General features: G+C 34.0%; 2 protein-coding genes across 2 annotated transcripts; both read right to left on the reverse strand.

The window, feature by feature from the left end:
• Window positions 1-6868: 6868 nt before the first annotated feature.
• On the reverse strand, window positions 6869-12061 carry LOC109019628 (caffeic acid 3-O-methyltransferase-like). The gene is made up of 4 exons (XM_019001968.2): window positions 11320-12061; window positions 8508-8818; window positions 7744-7808; window positions 6869-7275 (listed from the first exon to the last, which is right to left on the reverse strand). The coding sequence occupies exons 1-4, from the start codon at window positions 11751-11753 to the stop codon at window positions 6979-6981; spliced, it is 1107 nt and encodes a 368-aa protein (XP_018857513.2). The 5' UTR covers window positions 11754-12061; the 3' UTR covers window positions 6869-6978.
• A 9267-nt stretch (window positions 12062-21328) lies between these two features.
• LOC109019627 (caffeic acid 3-O-methyltransferase-like) lies at window positions 21329-25826 on the reverse strand. The gene is made up of 4 exons (XM_019001967.2): window positions 25076-25826; window positions 22797-23107; window positions 21989-22053; window positions 21329-21748 (listed from the first exon to the last, which is right to left on the reverse strand). Exons 1-4 carry the CDS (start codon window positions 25507-25509, stop codon window positions 21452-21454), a joined length of 1107 nt encoding a protein of 368 aa, XP_018857512.2. The 5' UTR covers window positions 25510-25826; the 3' UTR covers window positions 21329-21451.
• Between the last annotated feature and the right edge of the window lie 781 nt (window positions 25827-26607).

A 26607-nucleotide genomic window follows, 5' to 3' on the forward strand; every position in this document is an offset into this window, starting at 1 on the left:
ATTACAACTTGTGGTGACTAATGTGGAGACCTTGGTTCGTTAGCAAGGGAAGCATAAGGAAGAGTCTCAATTTGGAACAACATCTCAAATTGGGAATCCTTTGTTTGATGAGCATGGTGACATTCAAACACGGGCTATTCGTCTAGACTTTCCTAAGTTCGATGGCGAAGAACCTAATGGTTGGATTTATAGTGCTAATCAATTTTTTACTTATCACCAAACTAACCCTCATCATCGGGTCCTCTTGGCTTCTTTTCACATGGAGGGTAAAGCCCTCACTTGGTTTCAGGATTTGGAGGCTTCGGGTGGGATTACAAGTTGGGACGGGTTCACTCAGTCCTTGCTCACCAGATTTGGTCCTTCCATTTTGGATGATCCGATGGAGGCTCTTACATGGCTAAGGCAAAATACAACAGTGGAGGCTTACAAATCCCAATTTGAGGTCTTATCTAATCGGCTGAAAGAGTTGGCAGAACCTTACAAGCTCAGCTGTTTTTTAAGCGGCTTACGGGAGGATATTCGGTTCATGGTTCGTATGCTTAATCCCTCTAACCTTACAATGGCTTTTGGTATGGCGAAAATGCAGGAGGAAAATGTTGCCGCCTTCCGGCGGGGTTCACGAGTAAGCTCTATTCCCACACACCCATTTAGCAATCCACCAGCATCGGATACAAGGGTGATTGTTCCGGTCCAACGTTTATCCCCATTACAAATGAAGGAAAGGAGGGCGAAGGGCTTATGTTACAATTGTGACGAGAAATGGGGGCCAGGCCACAAATGCAAATCAATCCGTTTATTTATCATGGATTGTGCTGATTTGGAGGAGGAGGAACCACAATAAAAAACCACCACTTCTAGAAGGAACCGAATGCCCATCTGGAGGTGATACGGTGCAGTCGGAATCAGCTCCTGAGATTTCCATCCATGCCCTGGCAGGTTCACCCAGTCCCAAAACCATGCGCATTCTAGGGCATGTCAACGGTTGTGCTGTAGTGATTCTCATTGACACCGGAAGCACCCATAATTTCATGGACCCCTCAATTCAGCACTGAGCGCATCTGCATTCACAATCAACACCAGGACTCTTGGTTAGAGTAGCCAATGGAGACACCTTGCTTAGTACGGGCAAATGTGTGGATGTTCAGTTTCACATGCAGGGTAACAATTATCACATAGATTTTTATGTTTTGACTTTGGGTGGATGTGATATTGTGTTAGGAGTTCAATGGCTCAGTACCTTGGGGCCTATTTTATGGGATTTTGTTCAATTGCGTATGGAATTTAATCTCTTGGGTTCTAAGCATGTTTTACATGGCATTACCCCAACCGAGGTCTCATTAATGGATGGGGATCAGTTTGGAAGGGCTATGAAGCAAGACAAGCGGGGTTTGGTATTATAGCTTCTTCATCCTACGACTTCTAGCATTTCTACTCGAGAAACTGATCCCGTTCTTACAAAATTGCTTGACCAATTTCAGGAAATTTTTCAAGAATCCATGGGACTCCTACCAAACCGTGACCACAGTCACAATATTGTCCTTCATGCTAATTCTAAACCCATTTGTGTTGGTCCATATCGTTATCCCTATTTTCAAAAAACTGAGATCGAAAAACTTATTCATGACATGCTTGCCTCAGGTATTATTCGTCCTAGCCATAGTCATTTTTCTTCTTCGGTTCTTTTAGTTCGTAAACAGGAGGGTAGTTGGCGTCTTTGTGTTGATTATCGAGCTTTAAATAAAGAAACCGTTAAGGCCAAATTTCCAATTCCTATTGTTGATGAACTCCTAGATGAATTGCATGGGGCAACTATTTTCAGCAAGTTAGACTTACGTTCCGGGTATCATCAAATTCGGGTTAATCTCGACGATGTCCCAAAAACGGCATTTCGTACTCATGAAGGCCATTATGAATTTCTCGTAATGCCCTTTGGCCTTACGAATGCACCAGCTACCTTTTAATTTCTCATGAATCATATTTTTAAACCCTTCTTGCTAAAATTCATCTTAGTTTTCTTTGATGATATTCTTATGTATAGCACCACTCTTGAAAAGCATAGGCATCATTTGACCACGGTGCTAGAAATTTTACAACAGCACCATCTTTTTGCAAAAAAATCAAAGTGTGCTTTTCGGTGTCATGAGATTGAATATATTGGTCATTTAATCTCAAGCAATGGAGTCCAGGCTGGCCCTAAAAAAATTGAATCAATGCTAAACTGGCATTTTCCTTCGACCCTTAAGTCCTTACGGGGTTTCTTAGGTCTTACGGGGTATTATCGCAAATTCATAAAGGGATATGGGTCTATTGCTGCTCCTTTGACTTCTCTATTTCAAAAAAATTCATTTGCATGGAATCTTGCTGCCAAAGAAGCCTTCACTGCCCTTAAAGAAGTTGTGACCAATCCCCCTGTTTTAATTCTTCCAGACTTCACTAACCCATTTACTATTCAATGTGATGCTTCTAGTTGTGGTGTAGGTGTTGTATTAATGCAACAATACATGCCCATTGCCTTTATGAGCCAAGCAATTCATGGAAAGGCGTTGCACCTCTCCACGTATGAAAAGGAATTAATGGCTTTAGTGTTGGCAGTAAAGAAATGGCATTCTTATATTTTGGGGCAGACTTTTAAAGTGCAGACAGACCATCAAAGCCTCAAGTACCTACTTGAACAAAAGGTTGGAACACCAATGCAACATAAATGGCTTACTAAACTGTTGGGATTTGATTTTGTGGTTGAATACAAGAAGGGAAAAGAGAATCTGGTAGCAGATGCTCTATCCAAGAAATTTGAAGATGCACCAGCCCAATTGGCTGCAGTGTCCTTTCCTTCTCCTAGTTGGATTTCAGATCTGCGTATATCCTATTATGAGGATCCTAAAATACAGAAACTAATATCTATTTTTGCAGTTAAACTCCTGGATGAGTCTAAATTTCACATGAAGGATGGCCTATTATTTTACAGGGGTAGGCTTTATATTAGTGATTCTGCTATTATAAAAAAACAGTTGCTCAATCTAGCTCATGGAAGTCCTCAAGCAGGCCACTCGGGACTTCATAAAACTCTCCATCGAGCTCGAGCCAATTATTACTGGAAGGGTATGAAAGCAGATGTCAAGAAATTCATTCAAGAGTGTGATGTGTGCCAGTGCAATAAAACTGAAAATATTCACCCAACGGGACTCCTCCAACAATTACCTATTCCTACTAAAGTATGGTAAGATATTTCCTTGGACTTTATTGAAGGGCTGCCTCTTTCTAACAAATTTAGTGTGATTTTGGTCGTGGTGGATAGACTTAGTAAATATGCGCATTTCATTCCAGTAGCGCACCCTTACTCAACTTCTAAAATTGCACAGATTTTTATTGCCAACATTTTAAAATTACATGGCATGCCTAGTTGTATTATCAGTGACAGGGATTCAGTGTTCACTAGTCTATTTTGGAAAGAATTGTTCAAGTTGCATGGGACTGAGCTCAAATTTTCTTCAGCTGATCATCCCCAAACGGATGGTCAAACCGAAATCTTTAACAAGTGTGTGGAGCAGTATTTACGTTATTTTTCATGTGATAAACCAAAAGATTGGTCTCGGTGGTTGCCTATTGCCGAGTGGTGGTTTAATACAAATATTCACACGTCCACAAAAATAACACCATTTGAGGCAGTTTACGGATACCCACCTCCACCGTTGTTGGCTCATTCACCGGGAATAGCTACGGTTCAGTCGGTGGAGGACACGTTGAGGAGCCAGGATGAGATTTTGCCCCTTTTACGGGAGAACCTACAAGTGGCACAAGAACGGATGAAGCATTTTGTGGATTTAAGACGACCTGAAAGGAATTTCGAAATAGGAGATTGGGTCTACCTTCGTCTCCAACCGTACAAACAACATTCCGTTGTGAAGCGCAAAAATCTCAAGCTCTCACCCAGATTTTATGGTCCCTATCAGATTGTGGAGCGGATTGGTAGTGTGGCTTATCGATTGGATCTTCCCTCCACCTCCCTCCTTCATCCTGTGTTTCATGTATCAGTCTTGAAGAAGAAGCTGGGTGCTCAAAATGTATTGGTGCCTACGATTCCTCCAATGGCTATTGGGGGTGGGCCACAAGCTGAGCCTGAAGAAATCTTGCAGAGGCACCTCAGGAAGAAGAATGGACGAGCCATCAGTGAGCTGTTGGTCAAATGGAAAGGTCTAGAAATCGATGATGCCTCCTAGGTTGAATTTCATAAGCTGCAAAAAGACTTCCCTGACCTTGAGGGCAAGGTCTTCTGATGGGGGAAGGATTGTCATGGGCCTGTTAGGTCGTGGGGTGGACCTTAGGTGATCTGGACATGGGTCTTGGATGTAAGGCCTTCGGCTTGGCTTCATAGGACTTAGTATTTTCTGTTAAAAGTTTGGTTTTAATGATGCCCAAGTCTTTGGGTAGTCAGTGTAGTCTGGGATATGCAGTTTATTGTTGGGTTGTTGAGTCAGAGTCTTTTACACAGTAGTTATTAATTATGGGTTGTTAATTTCCATAAGTTAGTGGGCTGTTGGTTATTTGTAATGTTATTCAAGTTGTTATTATGAATGAAAATTCATGCAGAATTTTATCCAATACTCATATTAGGAGGACTTAGCCCCCTCGAAGAGGCTATCTATTTATTTTTTGTTAACTAGCCCCTCACAGCCTTTCAGCCCATGCCGGGCAGCCCAACCAACACCTGTCACTCTCTCTGTTTGGCAACACCAAGAACAAAGCATGTCTCCATCGCTCAACCACCAAGAGAGGAAGCTAGTCTGCCTTACACCGTCTTACACCATCATGACTCCTTCCCTTCCCACGGAAAGCGGCTGCCAAAGCCTCCAGATCCTGCTATTGCTACAAGACGAAGTACCATTAAATCACGACAGCCACCATAAGCCATCAAACAAAGAAAGAACCCATGCGCGTGAACCCAAGGTAGTCACCCCCATATCGTCGGAAACCACCCAAATAGCCCTCAGATTCGCTGCACACAACTTTCCCTCGGTGAGTCTCCGTTGCAAACCATTATCTCCTTTTCCCATCACTTTTCTTCCCTAACGGCATAGAAACTATCTTTGCCTCAAAAGTTCTGCCACAGTCAACCCCAGTCGCACCACCGTCGATCTTCACCCAGACCCGCCACTGCACGTTGCTCTCTCGATGAGTTCGTAGCACGACCCTTCTTTGCCCCAGTAGTTTTGTTTTAAAAATGAATTTTCATAAAGCATGTTAGGATGAGTTTTGAATATATAATACATTTATGCCCCTAATGCTCCAGGTGGGCTTGGAATTACAAGCCACATGGGTTTTGTTTACGTATTAGCTTGGTTTTAATTGAAGTTGGGTTATGTTAAATAATTATTAAGTAAGAATAATTCTTTTCATCATCAACTATTCACTGTATACATTCCACTTCTTATGAAAAGATAAAAAATAAAAATTGTTAGGTGTGGAGTGTGAAGATAAATAGTGGCTGATACATAACAAAACTCATTAAATAAACATGTATGTTATTGAGTTGGGTTATATTTATTTACACAAAACCACTTTATAATGTTTTATATAGGCTCAATTTTCATCCAATAAATATGTTAGTACAAAAAGTTTATTTTTTACAGAAAATATTTAAGGATTTTTAAATTAAATTATTAAGCATTGAATTATGATTAAACTATAGTAATAGTTTACAAGAATTAATATTAAAAATTATTAAGTCTATTTTAAGAACTAAATCTTTACACCATTATTTTTATAAAGTTCGATAAAAAAATATATTCTTTACTAAATTATATTTGAAAGGTTAGATATGATATTAGTATTTAAATAATTATATGATATCAATATTTATTAATAATAGTATATTACTGAATATTTTATTAGATTAGTTTTTCCAATATGTATTTAATTAAGTAAAATAATACGACACGTTTTCCTAAAAAAGTTAGTGACTATTTGTATTTCGTATAGGTAAAGAATTACGAAATAAGAATCAGGAAACAGTACAACGAGGCAAGTAACTTGATCATAAATTAGGATTAGCACATGCTAGCTAGTTTAGATAGATTATTATTAAAGCTAGTTATTTGATAGCCACTTTTTACGTATCACGCATGCCATGATTTTTGCAAGCATGCCATTCATCATAGCATACAATTATGTTAATTTTCCGTATCATGTATAGATTCAACATTATGCAGTTATTTATATTAGTATGTATGTCATGCATTTCACGTCACATAAGACACGTAAGCTTTCTTAAGTTTAAGTGCAAGATAAAATCAGATCAGTTTAATCAGATTGTCATTTAGATAACGAAGAAAGCTCTCTCTCCCTTTTCTCTGTAGAGACTTGCCCCCAGCAAAAGCCCAACCTAGAGAGGGGGGAGAAAAGGGGGGGGGGGGGGTGGAGCTTCGGCTTCTCCCTCCCTCCTCCCATCTAGTTAGACCAAAGATTGTGTAGTCCTTATTTTTCAATTTTTGTTTGTTTATCCTTCCTAAGTATGGCAAAATGCTGATCTGCTGTTTTCCAGACCCTAGTGACCACCACGCACCCCATCGCAAGATTCCCAGGCTGCCGATCCTTTAGACCACCGAAGGCTTTCATCAAATCACTAAACTAATCTCAACTCAAAACCTCTTTACACTTGGGATCCACAATCTTTTTCAACTCAACACCTATTTACACATGGGATCTACAACATTTTTCAACTTCTCATAAATACATCTAAATCCATATTAACATCCAAACACATCTAAACTCATCTTAGGTTGGCTCTACAAAACTCACTCAACCATCTCAATTTATTACTATTCATAATTAAAAAACTCAACTCAACATATAAACGGATGCTTTAGTCAACTCTTTTGTTACGATTTAGAAAAACTATCACGGGAACTTACCTTTAGTACTGGCGTTTTATTTCAATGTTCATGAGAGATGCATTTCGAAATATTACAAGAAAGAAATCGACTATTTAAAAAACTCCATGAGCCAAAAACCATAGACAAAGCATTCATATCTGATGCCTTTGAATCCAGCTTTGGTTGCCAAGGCCATGAATTCTTCTTCGGTCCTTTCCTTTCCTCCTGGGTTTTGAGTCAGCATAAGCACATCAAGTTGTGAGGTGACTCTCATAGAAGTGCTAACCTCGGGCATCTTGGGAAGAACTGCCTCCACAACTACTACATTCCCATCATTTGGAATTGCTGCATAGCAGTTTTTCAGAAGCTTCACGCAGTGTTCGTCACTCCAATCGTGAAGTATCCACTAGAATATTATCCAATTATATATGGCATCACATATCTTGAATAAGAAATGCTGCTCTTTATCATATATTTTATAATTCTTGGTCAAATTCACTGATCATGTGATATATTTGAAGTAGTTTTATAAATCAAATACTTGTATATAATATAGAAGTCATTTAAAATGTGAGACTTCAAATTGGTACGACTATATATGAATGACAATAAATTCGGAATGTATTTGGATGACAAAGGGAATTAAGATTGGGTTTGGGTAGCGATGTATTCTCAGGTATTCTGTGAATGATAGTGAAAAAAAATGATAGAATAGTGAATAGTAGTGAAAAATAGGTCAAAAGTAATAATAAAATAATGAATACTAGTGAGGTATTTTGAGAATACCTTCTCAGTACGCAAACTAGACAGAATCGTCACCTCGTACTAGTTATATGTCATACATGACAAAATCCCAGCAGAATATGAAACTCACCTTCATAAATATTACATTTGCTTTAGGAACGCTTTTGAACATATCCCCTCCTACATGTTCCACTCCTGCAACAAGAGTTACACGCTTTTTATCTACACAGCTCTTGATTTTACAAACCATGGTGTTTCTCACAACCTATATTATATAGTGATATCTAAGGCTAGAAATATTTGATAGAATTAACCCATGTGAATCTTACATGAGCTAAACATTAAAGGTTACGGTTTCTTGTTATCAACTTTGGATCGAAATGGGTCAATTTGATAAGACACGGTTAATAAACGAGTCAATTATAGGCCAACCCTTAAACAAACAATTGACCAACATAATCTGTATAAATTAAAATTATCTATTGCGAATTTAAACCTTGAAATTTAAAATACCCTTTTACTGCTTTCTGTTTCTTCGTTTTAAAAAAATCACCAAATTTAATTTAGACATGCACTCAAAATTTAGGGTATATTCTTAATTGTTGTCATGAATATTTACTCATTCTGTGAAATGATAATAGCCGTATGCAGTATAATATATGATCTAAGATCACATGAAAGTACTGTGTTAATCGAATCAACCCATTTATATTAAACATGCCATTAAAATAGGTTGAAACATGTCACTTTCAAGTCAATTCAAAGTAATAGGTTTACTTTGAAGAGAGTTATGGGGATGTCAATTCAAAGTAAGACCACATGATTAATTAAATGAATATGGGATTAGAATTAAACAAAATTGGAAAGGTGGAGTATTATGATCAAATTTCATACCTGGATAAGATGGGGCATGCTGTATAACATGAGGCAAGTCGAAATTAATGCCCTTAATATGGGTATACTTGGAAGTAATTAAGTTGAGAGAGACTCCTAGACCACCGCCAACATCGACCAACTGCTTGAGTGTCTCGAAGCCCTTGTAGCACTCGAGGATCTTTTTAATAACCATTGTAGTGGGGTAGAGCATAGCTTTGTTAAAAACCTGATTAAACTTGGGGTCCAAACCAGGATATTCGAAAGCATTTATGCCATGAACCCTATTGAATGGAATTCCTCCCTCAAGAATCGCACCTTTCAGTTGGAACCTATGAATACTAGGGTTAGATACTATATTTGATTAAGTAATACTATACATTACACCATCATCCTACTTTCATCTCACTATGTAAGGATGTGGCTTATTTATCACCATTGGATAATAAAGAATTATCTAATAAATGATCATTCAATAGTAATAAATGTGTCACATCATGTATAGTGGGATAAAAGTGAGATGGTGGTGTGGTGTGTAACATTTTCCTATTTGATTTGAAGCATAATTATATCAGAGGCTAAAAAACAAAAACAAGGATGCATCAATTGTAATAGCTTATGGTAGATGGAGAGAATATAATACAAAATACAAATAATTAAATCGACATCTTTCCATCAGTTTTAAACTTTTGAGACAAATGGTGATTTCATATAGTATCAGAGCAAATGTCCTGAGTTTGAATCATGACTCTACATTCTACCCCATTTTAATATTTTACGTGTTGAGTCACCCATTAAGGCGAAGTCTGGCCCACAAGTGAGGGAAAATGTTAAGAATATAATACAAATAATTAAATCTATATCTTCCATCAGTTTAAATTTTTGAGACAAGTGGTAATTTTACAGATAGATAGTGAGAATGATAGGTCTTGGAGATCGAAGTAGTGGACATACCATAGCATAAGAAAATAAGTAATTGGTAAACTTGTGGTGGTATTTTATTGATCATGTATGATAATCTCAAACTAAATAGCTTGTCGAAGAAATGGCCAAAACAATTACGGTTGTTTGAGATCAGAATATAACATCAAGGAGATGCATACGGCCATGATTCTTAAGAAACTTAAAACCTTAAATAATGATTTGGAAAATCATCATATTGACCTTGAAATATTTTTTTAAACATGGTGGTTATCTTAATATTGATTATTAAAATCTACTTTTAGAATTAAAAAGAATTTAGGCAAATAAAAATTAATATTCCGATTTAAATCTAAATCATATAAAATAAAATGTACTTTTCTAGTGATAACTTCAAACAAGGAAGAAGACGTTTATAAAAGAAGACCTCTACAAACATGAAGGAATCGGATATACACTTTCTTGGAACTTCTCTAACTACACTCTCTTGGGAACCCCCCCCCCCCCTCTCGATTTCTACCGGAACAACATATTATTCAACTTCTTCTCAATCCTATTTTCTTTATTGTATTGAGAGTTACGTGACATCATGAAAAATTGTAAAATAACTAAACATAATGGATTTCACCTTCAAACTCGTTGATGTAGGCCTTTTGATGAATCACGTAAATCTCTATACCTCTCCCTCGATTTATATATTATGTGCTTTATTTATATTTATTTATTAAGAGGATCGAATCAACATCAAAGCATCATCTTGGGCCATTCGATCATATTTTTGGCCTCTGACTCGGTTGAAAAATTGCATCAACATTATTGATAATATATACTACTTGCTTTAATAGACTGAATTTTTTCAAGACTTACTTTAGTAAACACCCACTATATATGTCACTATAGATATTAAATAAATTAGTCATACTATTTATTAAAATAATATTAAAAATTCTAATTAATAATTTTGTCTCTAAAAAGTTGAAATTTTAAATTTTAATAACTTTTTGATATATTATGTTTAATATAAATATTTGTTATATTAAAACTAGAAAAAGGCTTTTGAAAGTAGCCTAAAGTCGAAGAGGAGTGCTATTCTCACCGAATTGGGTTTGCAATGTGTATATTTATTTTTAATTTTTATAAAAAAAATTTTGTGTATTTAAGAAATATTAAAAAAATAAACAAACATAAATACTAAAAATAAAAATTCGATAAAAATGATAGTAAACTTTATCGGTACACGTGTATCATTCTCTTAAGAGAAATGATAGTTATAATCGTGAGTACTTAATAACTGTCCAATCACTTTGAAAAAATAAATAAACACGAGATCTACATAAAAAAAATTATTTTTTTAATAATAGACTCTACTCCTATATTTCATTTCTTTATTTGTTTGTTTGTTGAGTTTCCTTCACTTCCATTTCAATCCGGTATCAACTTGGTACCACCATGCATACGACTCCACGACTTCATTAAGCATTACTCTCCTCCTAAGCCAAAATTCCTAAGAAAAAAGACCGGACGACCTCGAACAAACAGAGAGCAACCAAGAACAGAGTGTCAGGACAGCACTAATGCTAATCATCTTACTTGTTTCATGCACATTCCAATCAGATTGTAGCAAATCGATTTCACCCGAACAATATTTCACCAAATCCTAATCATCTTATCTTGTTTGATTATATTCTTGTCGGATTTGCAACTCCTATAAAGAATTTTAACTCTTACGTATTCGATCACGACAAAGCTACGTTAGAATATACACACAGAATTAAAAAAAAATACAAAATTTATATAAAAATAATAATTTTTTTAATAATAAATTTCATTTATTTGTAAAAGGAACGTGTGTGCATGATTGTATCTAATAATAAAAATAAAATAAAAATATGAGTAAAAGATAGGTACGGACCAGCTATCTACGAAGACCTTGTCTTGAAACAAAGCCATCAAATGGCCGAACGAGATCCCATCTTCGTCAGGGATAAACTGTTTAGACACAGGAGAAAGAGCGTAGAGCCTCTGAAAAATCCCAGCGTCATCAGCACCTGCAGAGCATCTTACCACGGAATGGCTGGCCAGCATCCTGAGGATGCGGTCCAGCATCTGGGGGGCCTCAGGATTGGTGGTTGGCATCTCTGCCACAATCTGCGAGGAGGAGAGCTTGGCTCCATGACCTGCTTTGGCCAGAATCTCGAAAACGCCGAGCTCAATGGCCGTATGCAGGGCCATGGGCAGCACAAGTGAATTTACGAGTTGCCCGGCATAGAGGAAGCTCTCATCTTCTTCTTTTTGGTCACCATCAAGATTGTTTAAGCTGTGGGATTCCGTCAGAGACGCCATCATAGGAACTTAAATTGAACTCCGTCTTGTGAAGGTTTAATTGATTGGTTTGATTTATAAGCTGCGCCAAGTTATTGAAGTAGGTAATGTGAGGTGAAAAAATAAAGAAGTTCATACGGTCCAGCCACCAGGCCTAGTTGGAGACCTGGATTAGAAACTAGGGGATAAGAGGGAGCAAGAAGGATCGATGTCAGGGGGTCAAGGCGCCATGGGGTAAGGGGTCATGGGAAACCAGGGCGTGTGGGGCTGTCAGGACGGAGACAGACATAGAAAAGTGTGGCCTCAGGGTATTAATATCGATCTATGCATATGTATACTATATTTGCATAATATGAGAGCATTTTTATTGGATTGACCAAATCATCCTCAAAATTTAGTTAATATCACATTTTTTTTCATTTACTTATTCTATTTAAATTCAATCTTCATATTGAATTAGTCATTCACTATTTATATAATAATAAAATATTATTAAATTAATAATTTTTTTATTTAATTTATTTGTATCACATTTATAATTCTACTAATTTAATATTAATAATAATTATATTCTAATTAAATTAATATTATAAAAATCATATTTTCAAATGTCATTTAATGCTAATAATAAAAATTTGAGATTAAATTTAATTGGAGTGAGAAATTATTATTTTAATGTTTGGTAAACCAATTGTGGTTCTCTATATTTGGCCAATTATTGTAGCAAAAATTCAAATTATTTTAGAGATGGCCAATCTAATGTAGAGTCTTTTTTATACAAATTATCTAAATTTTAGCTAATCTTCTCATTTGGCTAAGCCAATGAGGATGCTCTAACCCTAAAATCATTCACATTGACTTATGCATATCCAAACATTTAGCTACTTATGAACCGTACTTATCCAAATTTGGATAACTACTATTTACCCTACAAATCATATTTTAATCATTATTTCTCTCTCCTCCCATTCTCTCTCTCACAATCATTTCATTTTCTCTCTCATTGAACAACACAACAAATATTCATTTGCACATTCATTTTATTATTATAATATATTATATATATTTTTCATTTTATTATATTTTTAATATAATATGTAAAAAAATTGATTTTAGCAAAAAATTAATAATAATAAAATATGCAAAAGTGGATATGCAAAAGAGGTGATTTTGTATATACATATGCATAGACCAATTCTAATGCTCTTACTTGTATGAGCGCATGTGGGAAAAGGTAATCAAGATAAATATACGCTCTTTCTTCTCCGTCTGGGGGGATCTTCTTCTTCCTCTTCAATGCTCCTTCAAACATGAGAGCTCCAATGAAGACCTCTTCTCCAGTAAATTTATATTCAACATCATTATTATACAGTGAGATATGAGAGACTAAGAGAAATTGTAAACAAGAATATTATAATAGATTTCTCCTCTCCAAATGTCCATAGACGTAGGCATTATATTGAACCACGTAAATCTATATGTTCATCTCTTTATTTTTCTGCACTTATGTTTTCCATTCACTGTTATGGACTTACGCATCACCACTATACAACCATACCGGAATACTACTGGGGGGTCTAAGCAGCACCCAACGAAGTCCAAGTCGTTCTAGTAGATAAGAAATGACTATTTCTCTCATTCCAACATGTTAACTTGTTGAGCGATTTTTATAGTATTAACAGGTAAAGTATGGCGAGGTCTCGAATGACAGTGGCCCGACATCAACAAGCTGGACAAAGAGACGTGCAACAAAAAAAAGCCAACCAATGATTAGTCTATTCCATCAATTGGCTTTATGGTTGATGTAGCATTCTCCTTTGGATTGTGCTACAGCCCCCGCTGGGGGCTCCTGCTGGGGGATGTAGCATATATTTGTATGTGTTTTTTTTTAAGTTATTTTTTATAGAAATTTTTTTAATATTTTTTAAAAATAAAATAAATTAAAAACATCATTAAAAACACTTTCTTAATCAAGAAGTAAAAAATAATTATTAAAAAATACTTCCTTAATCACGAAGTAAAATAAAAAATTATAAAAAAATATTTTATATTTTACTTCGTAATTAAGAAAGTATTATTTAATAATATTATGAATTTTTTTATTTTTTAAAAATATTTAAAATTATTAAAAATATCTATATAAAAAAAATTAAAAAATACACTTAATAAAATACAGCGGGAGCTCCAGCATTTTCCTTCTCGTCTCCTCCGTATGCTTATTCACGTGGAAAAGCCAACCAGTCCAAGCTGTATATCGCCAAATTCGGTGAAGGTCAGTCAATCCTGGTGGTTGGTGCGACAGCCATTATTTTAAGAATTCAATTGAAGTTGGGATTAGGAAAAACAAACTAAACATAGCCTTTCTTTTAATAGCCTTTATTAACTAAAAACTTTCAACGTGAGTTTTTACTCTTAAGAGTGACGAGGATGTTAGCCTAGATTAGTTTGCATGAAAATATTAAAAAAGGGTTATAAAAGAAAAGCTTATGAAAAATAAAAACATCAAAGGAAACAAATCAAATTATAAGAAGAGTTATCCCAGATATTGTTTAGAATATGCAAATTTTGCGTATTTTTTATAAAAGTGAGTTCTATCATATAAAAAATTATTTTTTATGTAAATTTTAAATTTTTATTTATTTATTTTAATAAGGTTAATGTCCCTAATCATCAACATTTGTGTAGGATGAAAAAATATCGGTATATTATTAAACTTTTATCTTATCTCATCTCATTATCCAAAAGAAACCTATACCAGCTTGGACTTTCATTGCTAAAATTTCCGTCCCAAAGGACATTCTTTTTTAAAAATTTCAAAGTATTCACATTTGGTTAACCAACTTTAATTAATATTTTACTATTTTCAACAATCAATCTTTTTAATCATCTTACCTTTTAGGCCTCGTTTGGTTGTTAAATTTATCTGAGTTTAATTTAGTTTAATCTAATTTTAAACTAAATCTAACATCTAAACACCTAATTCTGAAATTACTAAACTCATTTTGACTCAAAACCGCTTTACACGTGAGACCCACAACCTTTTTCGATTGAATAATGCTAGAGTCACCGCTGAGGGCTTTTGCTGCATGGGCTTTAGCATTTGTTTTTTTATGTGTTTTTTTTAGTTCTTTTTTTATATAAATTTTTTTAACAATTTTAAATATTTTGAAAAAATAAAAAAAAATTCACAACATCATTAAAAAGTATTTCCTTAATCAATAAGTAAAATAAAAAATCATAAAAAAATAATTTTTTATTTTATTTTATGATTAAGGATGTATTTTTTTAATGATTTGTTTTTACTCTTTTTTAATGATTTGTTTTTATTTTTTGATTAAGGAAATATTTTTTAATGATGTTCTAAATTTATTTTATTTTTTCAAAATATTTAAAAGTATTAAAAAATCTATGTAAAAAATAACTTAAAAAAAAACACATGCTAGAGCCAACGAGAGCCCCAAATGGTGGCTCTAGCATTGTCCATTTCAATTCAATACTTCTTTACACATGAGACCCACAACCTTTTTCAACTTTTCACAAATACATCTAAACTCATTTTAACATTCAAATATATTAAATTCATATTAGGTGGACCCCAAAAAACTATATCTACTATCTCTACCCACTACTATTCATAAATAGTTCAACTCAACTCAACATCCAAATGCAGCCTTAATGCTCTCACTTTAGACGGTCTTGTTTTACTCATTTTCTAACATAATTTTGAAAAACAGTTTTCTTCTTCATCACCCTATTTTGAAAAAGTTGCCACTTAACAAGTCATAATTTGGAGCACTTAGGGCTGATTTGGATAGCAAAAAATCATCTAATCTAATCTCATTTTATGTATATTAAAAAGAGATTAAAAATCACAAACACAAACAAGTCATAACAGTTTTATACGGTGTGACATATTTATGTATATTAAAAAGAGATTAAAAAAATCATAAAAACATAACTATATATAAAATTAGATCTCAATAATTTGATATATACACGTAGAAAAAAATCGAAAAACCAGTTGAACTAGTTCTGTCCAGCTTTTTATATTTCGAAAATCGGCTTGCATTGAAACCGGACCGGAATATTTATTTTTATTTTTTATTTTATATAAAATATTTTTATTTGATATATATATATTATATACTAATTAATATAACATGAAACTTTAATCTTAAATATGAATATTAATATTGGGTTATTAATATAAATTTATTGTTGATATATATATATATATACCAATGATAAATACATTTTTGGTATAATATAACTATATATATATATTTTTTTATAAATACATTGTTACACATTTGATCATATATACTCATATAAAAAGTTTAAGATTTATATAGACTATAGTTAAATTCAATACTATACCAGTATGTGTTAATTATTCTAAAATAATGTACTTATACAATAATATAAACAGATAGTTTAGCATATGCAAACCTCTTAGTATTATTACCATATATAATCAAGTATAACAATAAGTTGATAAAAAAGTATATAAATAAGTTAGACACTAGTAGAAGTATAGAGATAAATTAGACAATACTAGTAAAGGGTAAAAAAAATCGAAACACCGGTTCAACCAAACCGAACCACACTGAAACTAGAAAAACTGAAAGTTTAAGTTTCAGTGGTGAATTGGTTCGTATTGGTTTGGTTCCAAAATATGTCTAAAACTGGACCAAACCAGACCGGTTACACTAATAATTCTAGTATATAAGCTAGTTTATTAAGTTTCATATAAAATCTAAATATTTTCGTGTCACATTAAGTATATAATGCTATAATTGAGACCTTAAATAAAATTTTTCTTGCTCAATGAAGTCTATATGATAAAATCTCTCAACTATTTTCATATAAATCATCAACCTTAAATGATTTTTATTGTATTTTCGATTCCATATAAAAAAGTCTAATATTGTTTAACAAAAAACTTTGAATCCATATTAATAATTTTATTATTTCTCAGAAGCTTAGTTTTAATTTAATTTTGGCGAGGCCATATCCTTGAAAATAGATAATATATAGAATTTATACAAAATTTTAGGACTATAGGAAGAAAATTGGAAAGAGGCACCGTCATCCCAATCGGTCGCGGACACGCTGTCATAGGTTGCGTTTGGATGTTGAAGTGAGTTGAGTTGAGTTGAGTTGAGATGATAAAATATTGTTAGAATATTATTTTTTAATATTATTATTATTTTGAGATTTGAAAAAGTTGAATTATTTATTATATTTTATATTGAAATTTGAAAAAGTTGTAATGATGAGTTGAGATGAGTTGAGAGATGTTTAGGAACCAAACGAAGCCATAGTCTCTCTCTCCCCCTCACTATCACCCCTAGCCTCTCTCTCTCCCTCACCATCACCCCCAGCCTCTCTCTCACTCTCTCTATGTTGGTTTTGGTTTTTGGTTTTTCATAGTGGGTGGAAGGTGGGAGAAGGTGAGCGGACGGTAGTGGGGGCCAATCGGGACGGGCTCGGGGCCCAAACTGCCACCTCCCCATGCAGAGGTGGGGGACGGGGCAGGTGCAACCGCGTTTGGGGGATGCGGGTAGTAGCCCTACATCTTACTTGTTAACATATTATCCGTTAAATAGAGTTCATAGAATTTTTGATTCGGGTATGATGGGCAAATCTCAATCTAGAGACAATATAAGGAGTTTGGATCAAATTTTCCAAAAAACAATATTTAATATTTGTATTTCTTGTTTTCATTTCAGATGTATGTATTTCTTTGTCTCATATGTTGTAACTTGCCCCAATATTATTAGGGATAGAACGTGAATAATTTTATGTTTATTATCTTTATAAACATTCTATTATTCTTATCATTGCTATTATATTTTTTTTAAAATTTTATATCATTAATAAGTTGTTCAGTGAGTGAGCCGTTACATCGATCGTAACTGAAATTAGAACGTGTTGAGCACTTTTAAAACTCTCCCTCTCCTTCAGAAATCTTTTCAAAAAATCGCAGCAGTTTATTGTTATCTTCCTAGCAAGTACTCCTCGACACCGCAAGGCAGTTCACCGTTAAAACCCACTACCAGTAGAGAACCCAACGCAACCACGGCCCCTATACCTACGCAAACCACCACAAACAAATCAGAGCACCAAGAGATCATCACACATGGCAGTGTAGTTGCCTTTCAGCCCATGCTTGGCAGCCCAGTCAACACCTGGCACTCTCTATTTGGCGACACCAAGAACAAAGCATGTCGCCATCGCTCAACCACCAACAGAGGAAGCTAGCTCTGCCCTACACCGTCTTACACGATCATGACTCATTCCCTTCCCACGACAAGTTACTGCCAAAGCCTCCACATCCTGCTATTTCTACAAGATGAAGTACCATTAAATGACAACATCCATCGTGAGCCATCAAACACCGAAAGAACCCATGCATGTGAACCCAAGGCAGCCACCCCCATATTGTTGGAAACCATCCAAACAACCCTCAGATCCTGCACACAACTTTCCCTCGGTGAGTCTTAGTTGCAAACCATTATCTCATTTTCCTATCGCTGTTCTTCCCTAACGACATAGAAACTATCTTTGTCTCAAAAGTTTTGCCACAGTCAACCCCAGCTGCACCGCCGTCAATCTTCACCCAGACCCACCATTGCACGTTGCTCTCTCGATGAGTCCGTAGCATGACCCTCCTTTGCCTTAGTGGTTTTGTTTTAAAAACGACTTATTTCTTAAGGCCTTGTTTGCTTTCACAACTCCTTTAACTCATCTTATCTAATAATTACAACTTTTTTAAATTTTCACACAAAATAAAATAAACAATTATACTTTTTTCAAATAAAAACGATAATATTAAAAAAATATATTCTATCAATATTGTACTCAACTTTTAACTGTAATGTCAACTCAGTTCATCTTATCTCATCAACGAGAAAAAAAGAGAGGTCTCTCGTAAGGCATGTTAGGATGAGTTTTGAATCAATATTACATTTATGCCCCTAATACTCTAGGTGGACTTGGACTCACAAGTCACATGGGTTTTGTTAACGTATTGAGCTTGGTTTTAATTGGAGTTTGGTTATGTTAAATGATTATTAAGCAAGAATAATTCTTCTCATCACCCACTATTCACTATATACACTCCACAGCTTATGAAAAAATAAAAAATAAAAGTTATCAGGTGTGGAGTGTGGAGATGAATAATGACTGATGCATAACAAAATCTATTAAATAAACATGTATGTTATTGAGTTGGGTTATATTTATTTACACAAAACCACTTTATAATGTTTTTATATAGGCTCAATTTTAATCGAATAAATATGTTAGTACAGAAACTTTACTTTTTACAGAAAATATTTAAGGATTTTTAAATTAAATTATTAAGCATTGAATTATGCTTAAACTATGTTTACAAGAATTAATATTAAATATTATTAAGTCTAATTTACGAACTAATACACCATTATTTTTGTAAAGTTAGATAAAAAAATATTTATTCTTTACTAAATTATATTTGAAAGGTTAGATATGATATTAGTATTTAAATAATTATATGATATCAATATTTATTAATAATAGTATATAACTGAATATTTTATTAATATGTATGTCATGCATCTCACGTCGTATAAAACACGTAAGCTTTTTTAAGTTCAAGTGCAATATAAAATCAGATCAGTTTAATCAGTTGATCATTGAGATAACGAAGAAAGTTCTCTCTCCCTGTTCTCTCCAGAGACTTGCCCCCAGCAAAAACCCAACCCAGAGAGGAAAGGTAGAGCATTGGCTCCTCCCTCCCTCCTCCCATCTAGTTAGACCAGAGATTGTGTAGTTCTTATTTTCCAGTTTTTGTTTGTTTTTCCTATCAAAGTATGGCGAAACAAAGATCTGCTGTTTTCTGGAGCCCAGCAGTGCGTGAGATCTTTCAGACGGCTGAAGGCTTTCGTTGAACAGAGTGGCGCGTGAGTCATACGCAAGAGTCAAAGCAGTGCGTGAGATTCATGTGCCACCACACCAAGAAACTTCTACTACTGCCACGTGCGATATTTTTGGGACCAAGGACCTTGGTTTCTTCAAACTTGATTGGCTGTCACACTCCTAGCGTGGTGTGTCCCTCACGAGCCACCAGAGTCTCTTTGTTTATTGTATTTTGCTTTCCTTCAAGTTGAAAATTTGAATCTACAGTTGTAATTTGTTATTTTCACATCTATCTTTATGTTTATTGTTATTTCATTTTGATTAGGTAAAAATGAAAAAGAAATAGTGTCTCGGACGTTTTGTCCATAGAGTGAAAGTCCTCTCTTCCTCTAGAGGGTGGAGGTTGAAATTTTTGCTTTAGGCTGAGTGTGATCTCTTCAACAATTTGCCTGTAGAAAGTTATAGAAGTTAAGACCATACCAGCCAAAAAGGAATTTGTGTACTGGTGGAGTCCCAATCGTGAGTAGTTGACTTGTAATATGAGATTTTCCCTATATGTATCAGGTCACAACTGTAATTTCGCTTTCATAAATGAATGAAGTTTATTTCTCATAAAAAAAAAAAAAAAAAAGATGAGGAAGAAAACATAAAAAAGAGATGGTCATTTAGTGCATGATACCAATGTAGATTCATGGTAGATGTATAAGCTACAGACCTAAGCGTGGTCCATTGTAGTATGCCAAGAATACTACTCAGTAGCTCCCCTTACAGTCGAGGGATGTGGGGCTGGTACACAATCATGCACATATGATTAAGTGTGTTGACCAATCAGATAAATTAAATCAATCAATTAGTTCAGATAAATCAAGACAAATCATGTATAGCATGAGTATCAGTATGAAATGTCATAAATTTAGTTCTCAGCATGAAAACTTTTATGAAAATCCATACATATATTATGTTTATATTGTGATGAGTTTTTTATCGCGTCTTCGACTTATTTTAGTTTTATATCATGCTTTTAAACCACTCAAATAAGGATAATGATTAGTACGAGCAGATGAATCAGATTTATATGGAGGAGTCAATTTAGTTCCAGGTATTATTTATTTATTTAATTTAATTTATTAAATTACAAAATCTCTTGCGTAACTTTATTTACTGTAAGATCAACGTAACATTCGTATGTGCATTTCTTTTCTTTTTATTATGTAACAACAATATCGCACCAATGGCAGTAGGGTTGAATGGGCCGGCACTCCCCCTGGACCATGTTTGAGCATGAATTGGACTTTACACTTAAAAAGCATAAAAAAATGTTGCCCGTAGTTCAGTCATAAAATTGTTATATTTGAACGTGAGGATTTAAGCCCTGTTTGAAATTTAGATTTATTTGAGATTAATTTAGTTCAGTTTAATTTTAAACTGATTATAATGTTTAAACTCCAACTTTCAAATTACTAAACTAATTTCAACTCAAAATCTCTTTATATTTAAGATTCACAATCTTTTTTAACTCAACATATTTTTACAAACGACATCTATAACTTTTTACAACTTCTCATAAATATTTCTAAACCTATCTTAACATCCAAACACATCTTAGGTGGGTCTCACAAAACTCACCCACCATCTCAATTTATTATTTTTCATAAAAAACTCAACTTATCTCAATTTAACTCAACATACAAAGCGGATGCTTTAGTCAACTCTTTTGTTTCGATTTAGCAAAACTATCACGGGAACTTCCCTTCAGTGCTGGCGTTTTATTTCAATGTTCGTGAGCGATGCATTTCCGAATATTACAAGAAAGAAATCGACTATTTAAAAAACTCCATGAGCCAGAAACTATAAACAAAGCATTCATATCTAATGCCTTTGAATCCAGCTTTGGTTGCCAAGGCCATGAATTCTTCTTCGGTCCTTTCCTTTCCTCCTGGGTTTTGAGTCAGCATAAGCACATCAAGTTGTGAGGTGCACCTCATAGAAGTGCTAACCTCGGGCATCTTGGGAAGAACTGCCTCCACAACTATTACCTTCCCATCATTTGGAATTGCTGCATAGCAGTTTTTCAGAAGCTTCACGCAGTGTTCGTCACTCCAGTCGTGAAGTATCCACTACAATATTATCCAAAATTATATATGGCATCACATGATATCTTGAATAAGAAATGCTGCTCTTCATCTTATATTTTATAATTCTTGGTCAAATTCACTGATCATGTGATATATTTTAACTAGTTTTGTAAATCAAATACTTGTATATAATATAGAAGTCATTTAAAATGTGACACTTTAAGTGAATACTAGACGTTACGTGTCCTACATGACAAAATCCCAGCAGAATATGAAACTCACCTTCAGAAATATTGCGTCTCCTTTAGGAACGCTTTTGAACATATCTCCTCCAACATGTTCCACACCTGTAATAAGGGTTGCACGCTTTTTATGTACACAGCTCTTGATTTTACTAACCATGGTGTTTAAATCTCACAATTACCTATTATATATAGTGAAATCTAAGGCTAGAATTAAGTATTTGATAGAATTAACCCATGTGAATCTTACATCATGATGAGCTAGGCATTAACAGTTACGGATTCTTGTTGTTAACTTTGGATTGAAATGGTCAATTCGATAAGACGGTTAATAAACGAGTCAATTATCCATGGTCAACCCTTAAACAAACAATTGACCAACATAACCTGTATAAATTAAAATTATATATTGCGAATTTAAATCTTGAAATTTAAAAATCCTTTTTACTCCCATGTGTTTATTTGTTTTAAGAAATAGTCAAATATAATTTAGACATACACTCAAATTTTAGGGTATATTCTTAATTGTTGTCATGAATATTTATTCATTTTGTGATGAGTCTGTGTACATGATAATAGCTATATGTATAATAAATAATCTACGATCACATGAAAGTACTGTGTTAATAGAATCAAGTCAATCGTTTGAATTAATCAATCCATTTATATTAAACATGCCATTAAAACAGATTGAAACATGTCACTTTCAAGTCAATTTAAAGTAATATGTTTACTTTGACGAGAGTTATGGGGATATCAATTCAAAGTAAGACATGATTAATTAAATGGACATGGGATTAGAATTAAACAAAATTGGAAAGGTGGAGAATTATGATCAAAATTCATACCCGGATAAGATGGGGCATGCTGTACAACATGAGGCAAGTCAAAATTAATGCCCTTAATATGGGGATACTTGGAAGTAATTAAGTTGAGAGCGACTCCTAGACCACCGCCAACATCGACCAATTGCTTGAGTGTCTCGAAGCCCTTGTAGTACTCGAGGATCTTCTTAATAACCATTGTAGTATGGTTGAGCATAGCTTTGTTAAAAACCTGATTAAACTTGGGGTCCAAACCAGGATATTCAAAAGCATTCGTGCCATGAACCCTATCGAATGGAATTCCTCCCTCAAGAATCGCACCTTTCAGTTGGAACCTATGAATATTAGGGTTAGATACCATATTTGATTTGAAGCATAATTATATCAGAGGGCTAAAAAAAAAAATCCAAGGATGCATCAATTGTAATAGCACATGGTAGATGGTTATAATATAATATAAATAATTAAATCAACATATTTCCATCAGTTTAAACTTTTGAGACAAGTGCATGGTGATTTCACATAGTATCAGAGCAAAAATCTTGAGTTTGAACCCTAAGTACTCTACATTCTACCCCATTTTAATATTTCACGTGTTGAGCCACCCATTAAGAGGGAGTCTAGCCCACAAGTGAGGAAGAGTGTTAAAAATATAATACAAATAATTAAATCTATATCTTCTCATCAATTTAAATTTTTGGGACAAATGATAATTTTACAGGTAGATAATTTGATGGACCGACCCCTATATTCAACTATGAAAGTAATAATTAGATCAATTTGATCTTCAAGTTTTAAGCAAATAACAATTATTATCAAGCTGGTAATTAAAAGGAAACAAAAGAAACTAAAACCTTAAATAATGATTTGGAAAATTATCATATTGACCATGAAATATTTTTTAACATGGTGGTTATATTAATATTGATTATTAAAATCTACTTTTAGTATTAAAAAGAATTTATGAAATAAAAATTAATATTCCGATTTAAATCTAAATCATATAAAATAAAATGTACTTTTCTAATGATAAGTTCAAACTACAAACGTGAAGGAATCTGATATACACTCTCTTGGGACCCTCTCTCTCTCTCTAGATTTCTACTAGGACAACATATTATTCAACCTCTTCTCAATCCTATTTTCTTCGTTGAACATGACATTATGAGAGACTTTAAAATAACTAAACATAATAGATTTCATCTTCAAACGACTCGTGGACAAGCCTTTTGATGAATTACGTAAATCTTTGTAACTCTCCATTGATTTATATATTATATGCTTTATTTTTTATTTCGATGAGCAAACAAGCACCGACGCGCCATTCGATCATATTTTTGGCCTCTGACTCCGTCGAAAAATTGCATCAACATTATTGATAATATATACCACTTGCTTTAATAGACCGAACTTTAGTACACATCCACTATGTCACTATAGATATTAAATAATTAGTCATATTATTTATTAAAATAATATTAACAAGTTTTCAAAAAAATTGTAATTAATAATTTTGTCTCTAGAAATTTGAAATTTTAATAACCTTTTGATATATTATGTTTAATATTTGTTATATTAAAACTAGAAAAGGCTTTTGAAAGTAGCATAAAGTCAAAGAGGAGTGCTATTCCCACCGAAAGTAGAAAACGTTGTGTTTATTTATTTTTTATTTTTATAAAGCATTTCTTTTGTGTATTTAAAAAATAAACAAACAGAAATACTAAAAATAACAATCCGATTTGCTTTTTTTTGGCAGTGAGGTATGCTGTAATATTATATGAACAGTAATAAAAGTAAAAAAAAATAAATAATAAAATATTAAATAATAGTAAATAATAATAAAAAATACTAATAAAATATTCTCATCACACCTCAGAATACCTCGACTCTCAAACTACGTTGTCGGTCTACGTATCATTCTCCTAAGCCAAAATTCCTAATAAAAAAGACCGGACGACCTCAAACAAACAGAGAGCAACCAAGAACAGAGTGTCAGGACAACACTAATGCTAATCATCCTATCTTGTTTCATGCACATTCCAATCAGATTGTGGCAAGTCGATTTCACCCGAACAATATTTCACCAAATCCTAATCATCTTATCTTGTTTGATATTCTTGTCGGATTTGCAACTCCTATAAAGAATTTTAACTCTTCGTATTGGATCACGACAAAGCTACGTTAGAATATATACACATAAAAAGTAGTGCAAAATTTATATAAAAAATAAATTTTTTAATAATAAATTTCATTTAATAATAATAATAATAATAAAACAATATGAGTAAAAGACAGATACGGACCAGCTATCTACGAAGACCTTATCTTGAAGCAAAGCCATCATATGGCCGAACGAGATCCCATCTTCGTCTGGGACAAACTGTTTAGCCACAGGAGAAAGAGAGTAGAGCCTCTGAAAAGCCCCAGCGTCATCAGCACCCGCAAAGCATCTTACCACGGAATGGCTGGCCAGCATCCTAAGGATGCGGTCCAGCATCTGGGGCGCCTCAGGATTGGTGGTGGGCATCTTTGCCACAATCTGCGAGGAGGACAGCTTAGCTTCAGGACCTGCTTTGGCCAGAATCTCGAAAACGCCGAGCTCAATGGCCGTTTGCAGGGCCATGGGCAGCACAAGTGAATTCACGAGTTGCCCGGCATATAGAAAGCTCTCATCTTCTTCTTTTCGGTCATGACCATCAAGATTGTTTAAGCTGTGGGATTCCGTCAGAGACGCCATTATAGGAACTGAAACTGATCTCCGTCTTGTTTTGTGAAGGTTTAATTGATTGGTTTGATTTATAAGCTGCGCCAAGTTATTGAAGTAGGAAAAGTGTGGCGAGGACTCGAACGACAGTGGCCCCAACAGCAGGCCCGACAGCGACAAGCTGGACAAAGAGACGTGCAACAGAAAAAGGCAACCAATCGATTAATCTATTCCATCAATTGGCTTTATGGGTGATGTATCATTGGCCTTTCCGCCATATGCTTATTCACGTGGAAAAGCCAACCAATCCAAGCTTTATATATTGCCAAATTAGGTGACGGTAAGTCAATCCTGGTGGCTGGTGCGATAGTCTTTATTTTAAGATCTCAATGGAAGTTGAGATTAGAAAAAAAAGGAAGCTAAACATAGCCTTTCTTTTAATAGCCTTTATTAACTAAAAATTTTCAACGTGATTTGAGTTAATTTGACTCTTATGAGTGACAGGGATTTTAGCTTAGATTAGTTTGCATGAAAATATATATTAAAGAAGGGTTATGAAAGAAAAGCTTATAATAAAAAAAGACATCAAAGGAAACAAATTAAATTATATAAAGATTTGTGCAAGATGAAAAGATACCGATATATTAATTAAACCTTCAAACCAACCTATATCAGCTTGGACTTTCATTGCTAAAATTCCCGTCCCAAAGGGCATTCTTTTTTGAAACTTTCAAAGTATTCACATTTGATTAAATAACATTTTACTGTTCCAACTATCAAGCTTTTGAATCATCAATTCTTTTAATGCTCCCCACTTTAGACGGTCCTGTTTTTACTCATTCTCTAACTTAATTTTGAAAAACAGTTTCCTCCTTCGTCGACCTATTTTGAAAAAGTTGCCTCTTAACAAGTCAAAATTTTGAAGTGAGAATGGGCACCTGGGCTGATTTGGATGGCAAAGTGATTCTAATTCATCTCATTTTATCTCATCTTAATATTCAAATATCACAAATATAAACATTTTTCAATTTCAAAATATTTAATTTTTTCATCTAATCATTACCTAATCACTATAATTTTCCCAAGCTTTAAAATAAAATAGAAAAAATAATTCAATTTTTTCAAATCTTA

This window comes from Juglans regia, chromosome 7, assembly GCF_001411555.2.
Source record: "Juglans regia cultivar Chandler chromosome 7, Walnut 2.0, whole genome shotgun sequence".
NCBI classification, from domain to species: Eukaryota; Viridiplantae; Streptophyta; class Magnoliopsida; order Fagales; family Juglandaceae; genus Juglans; species Juglans regia.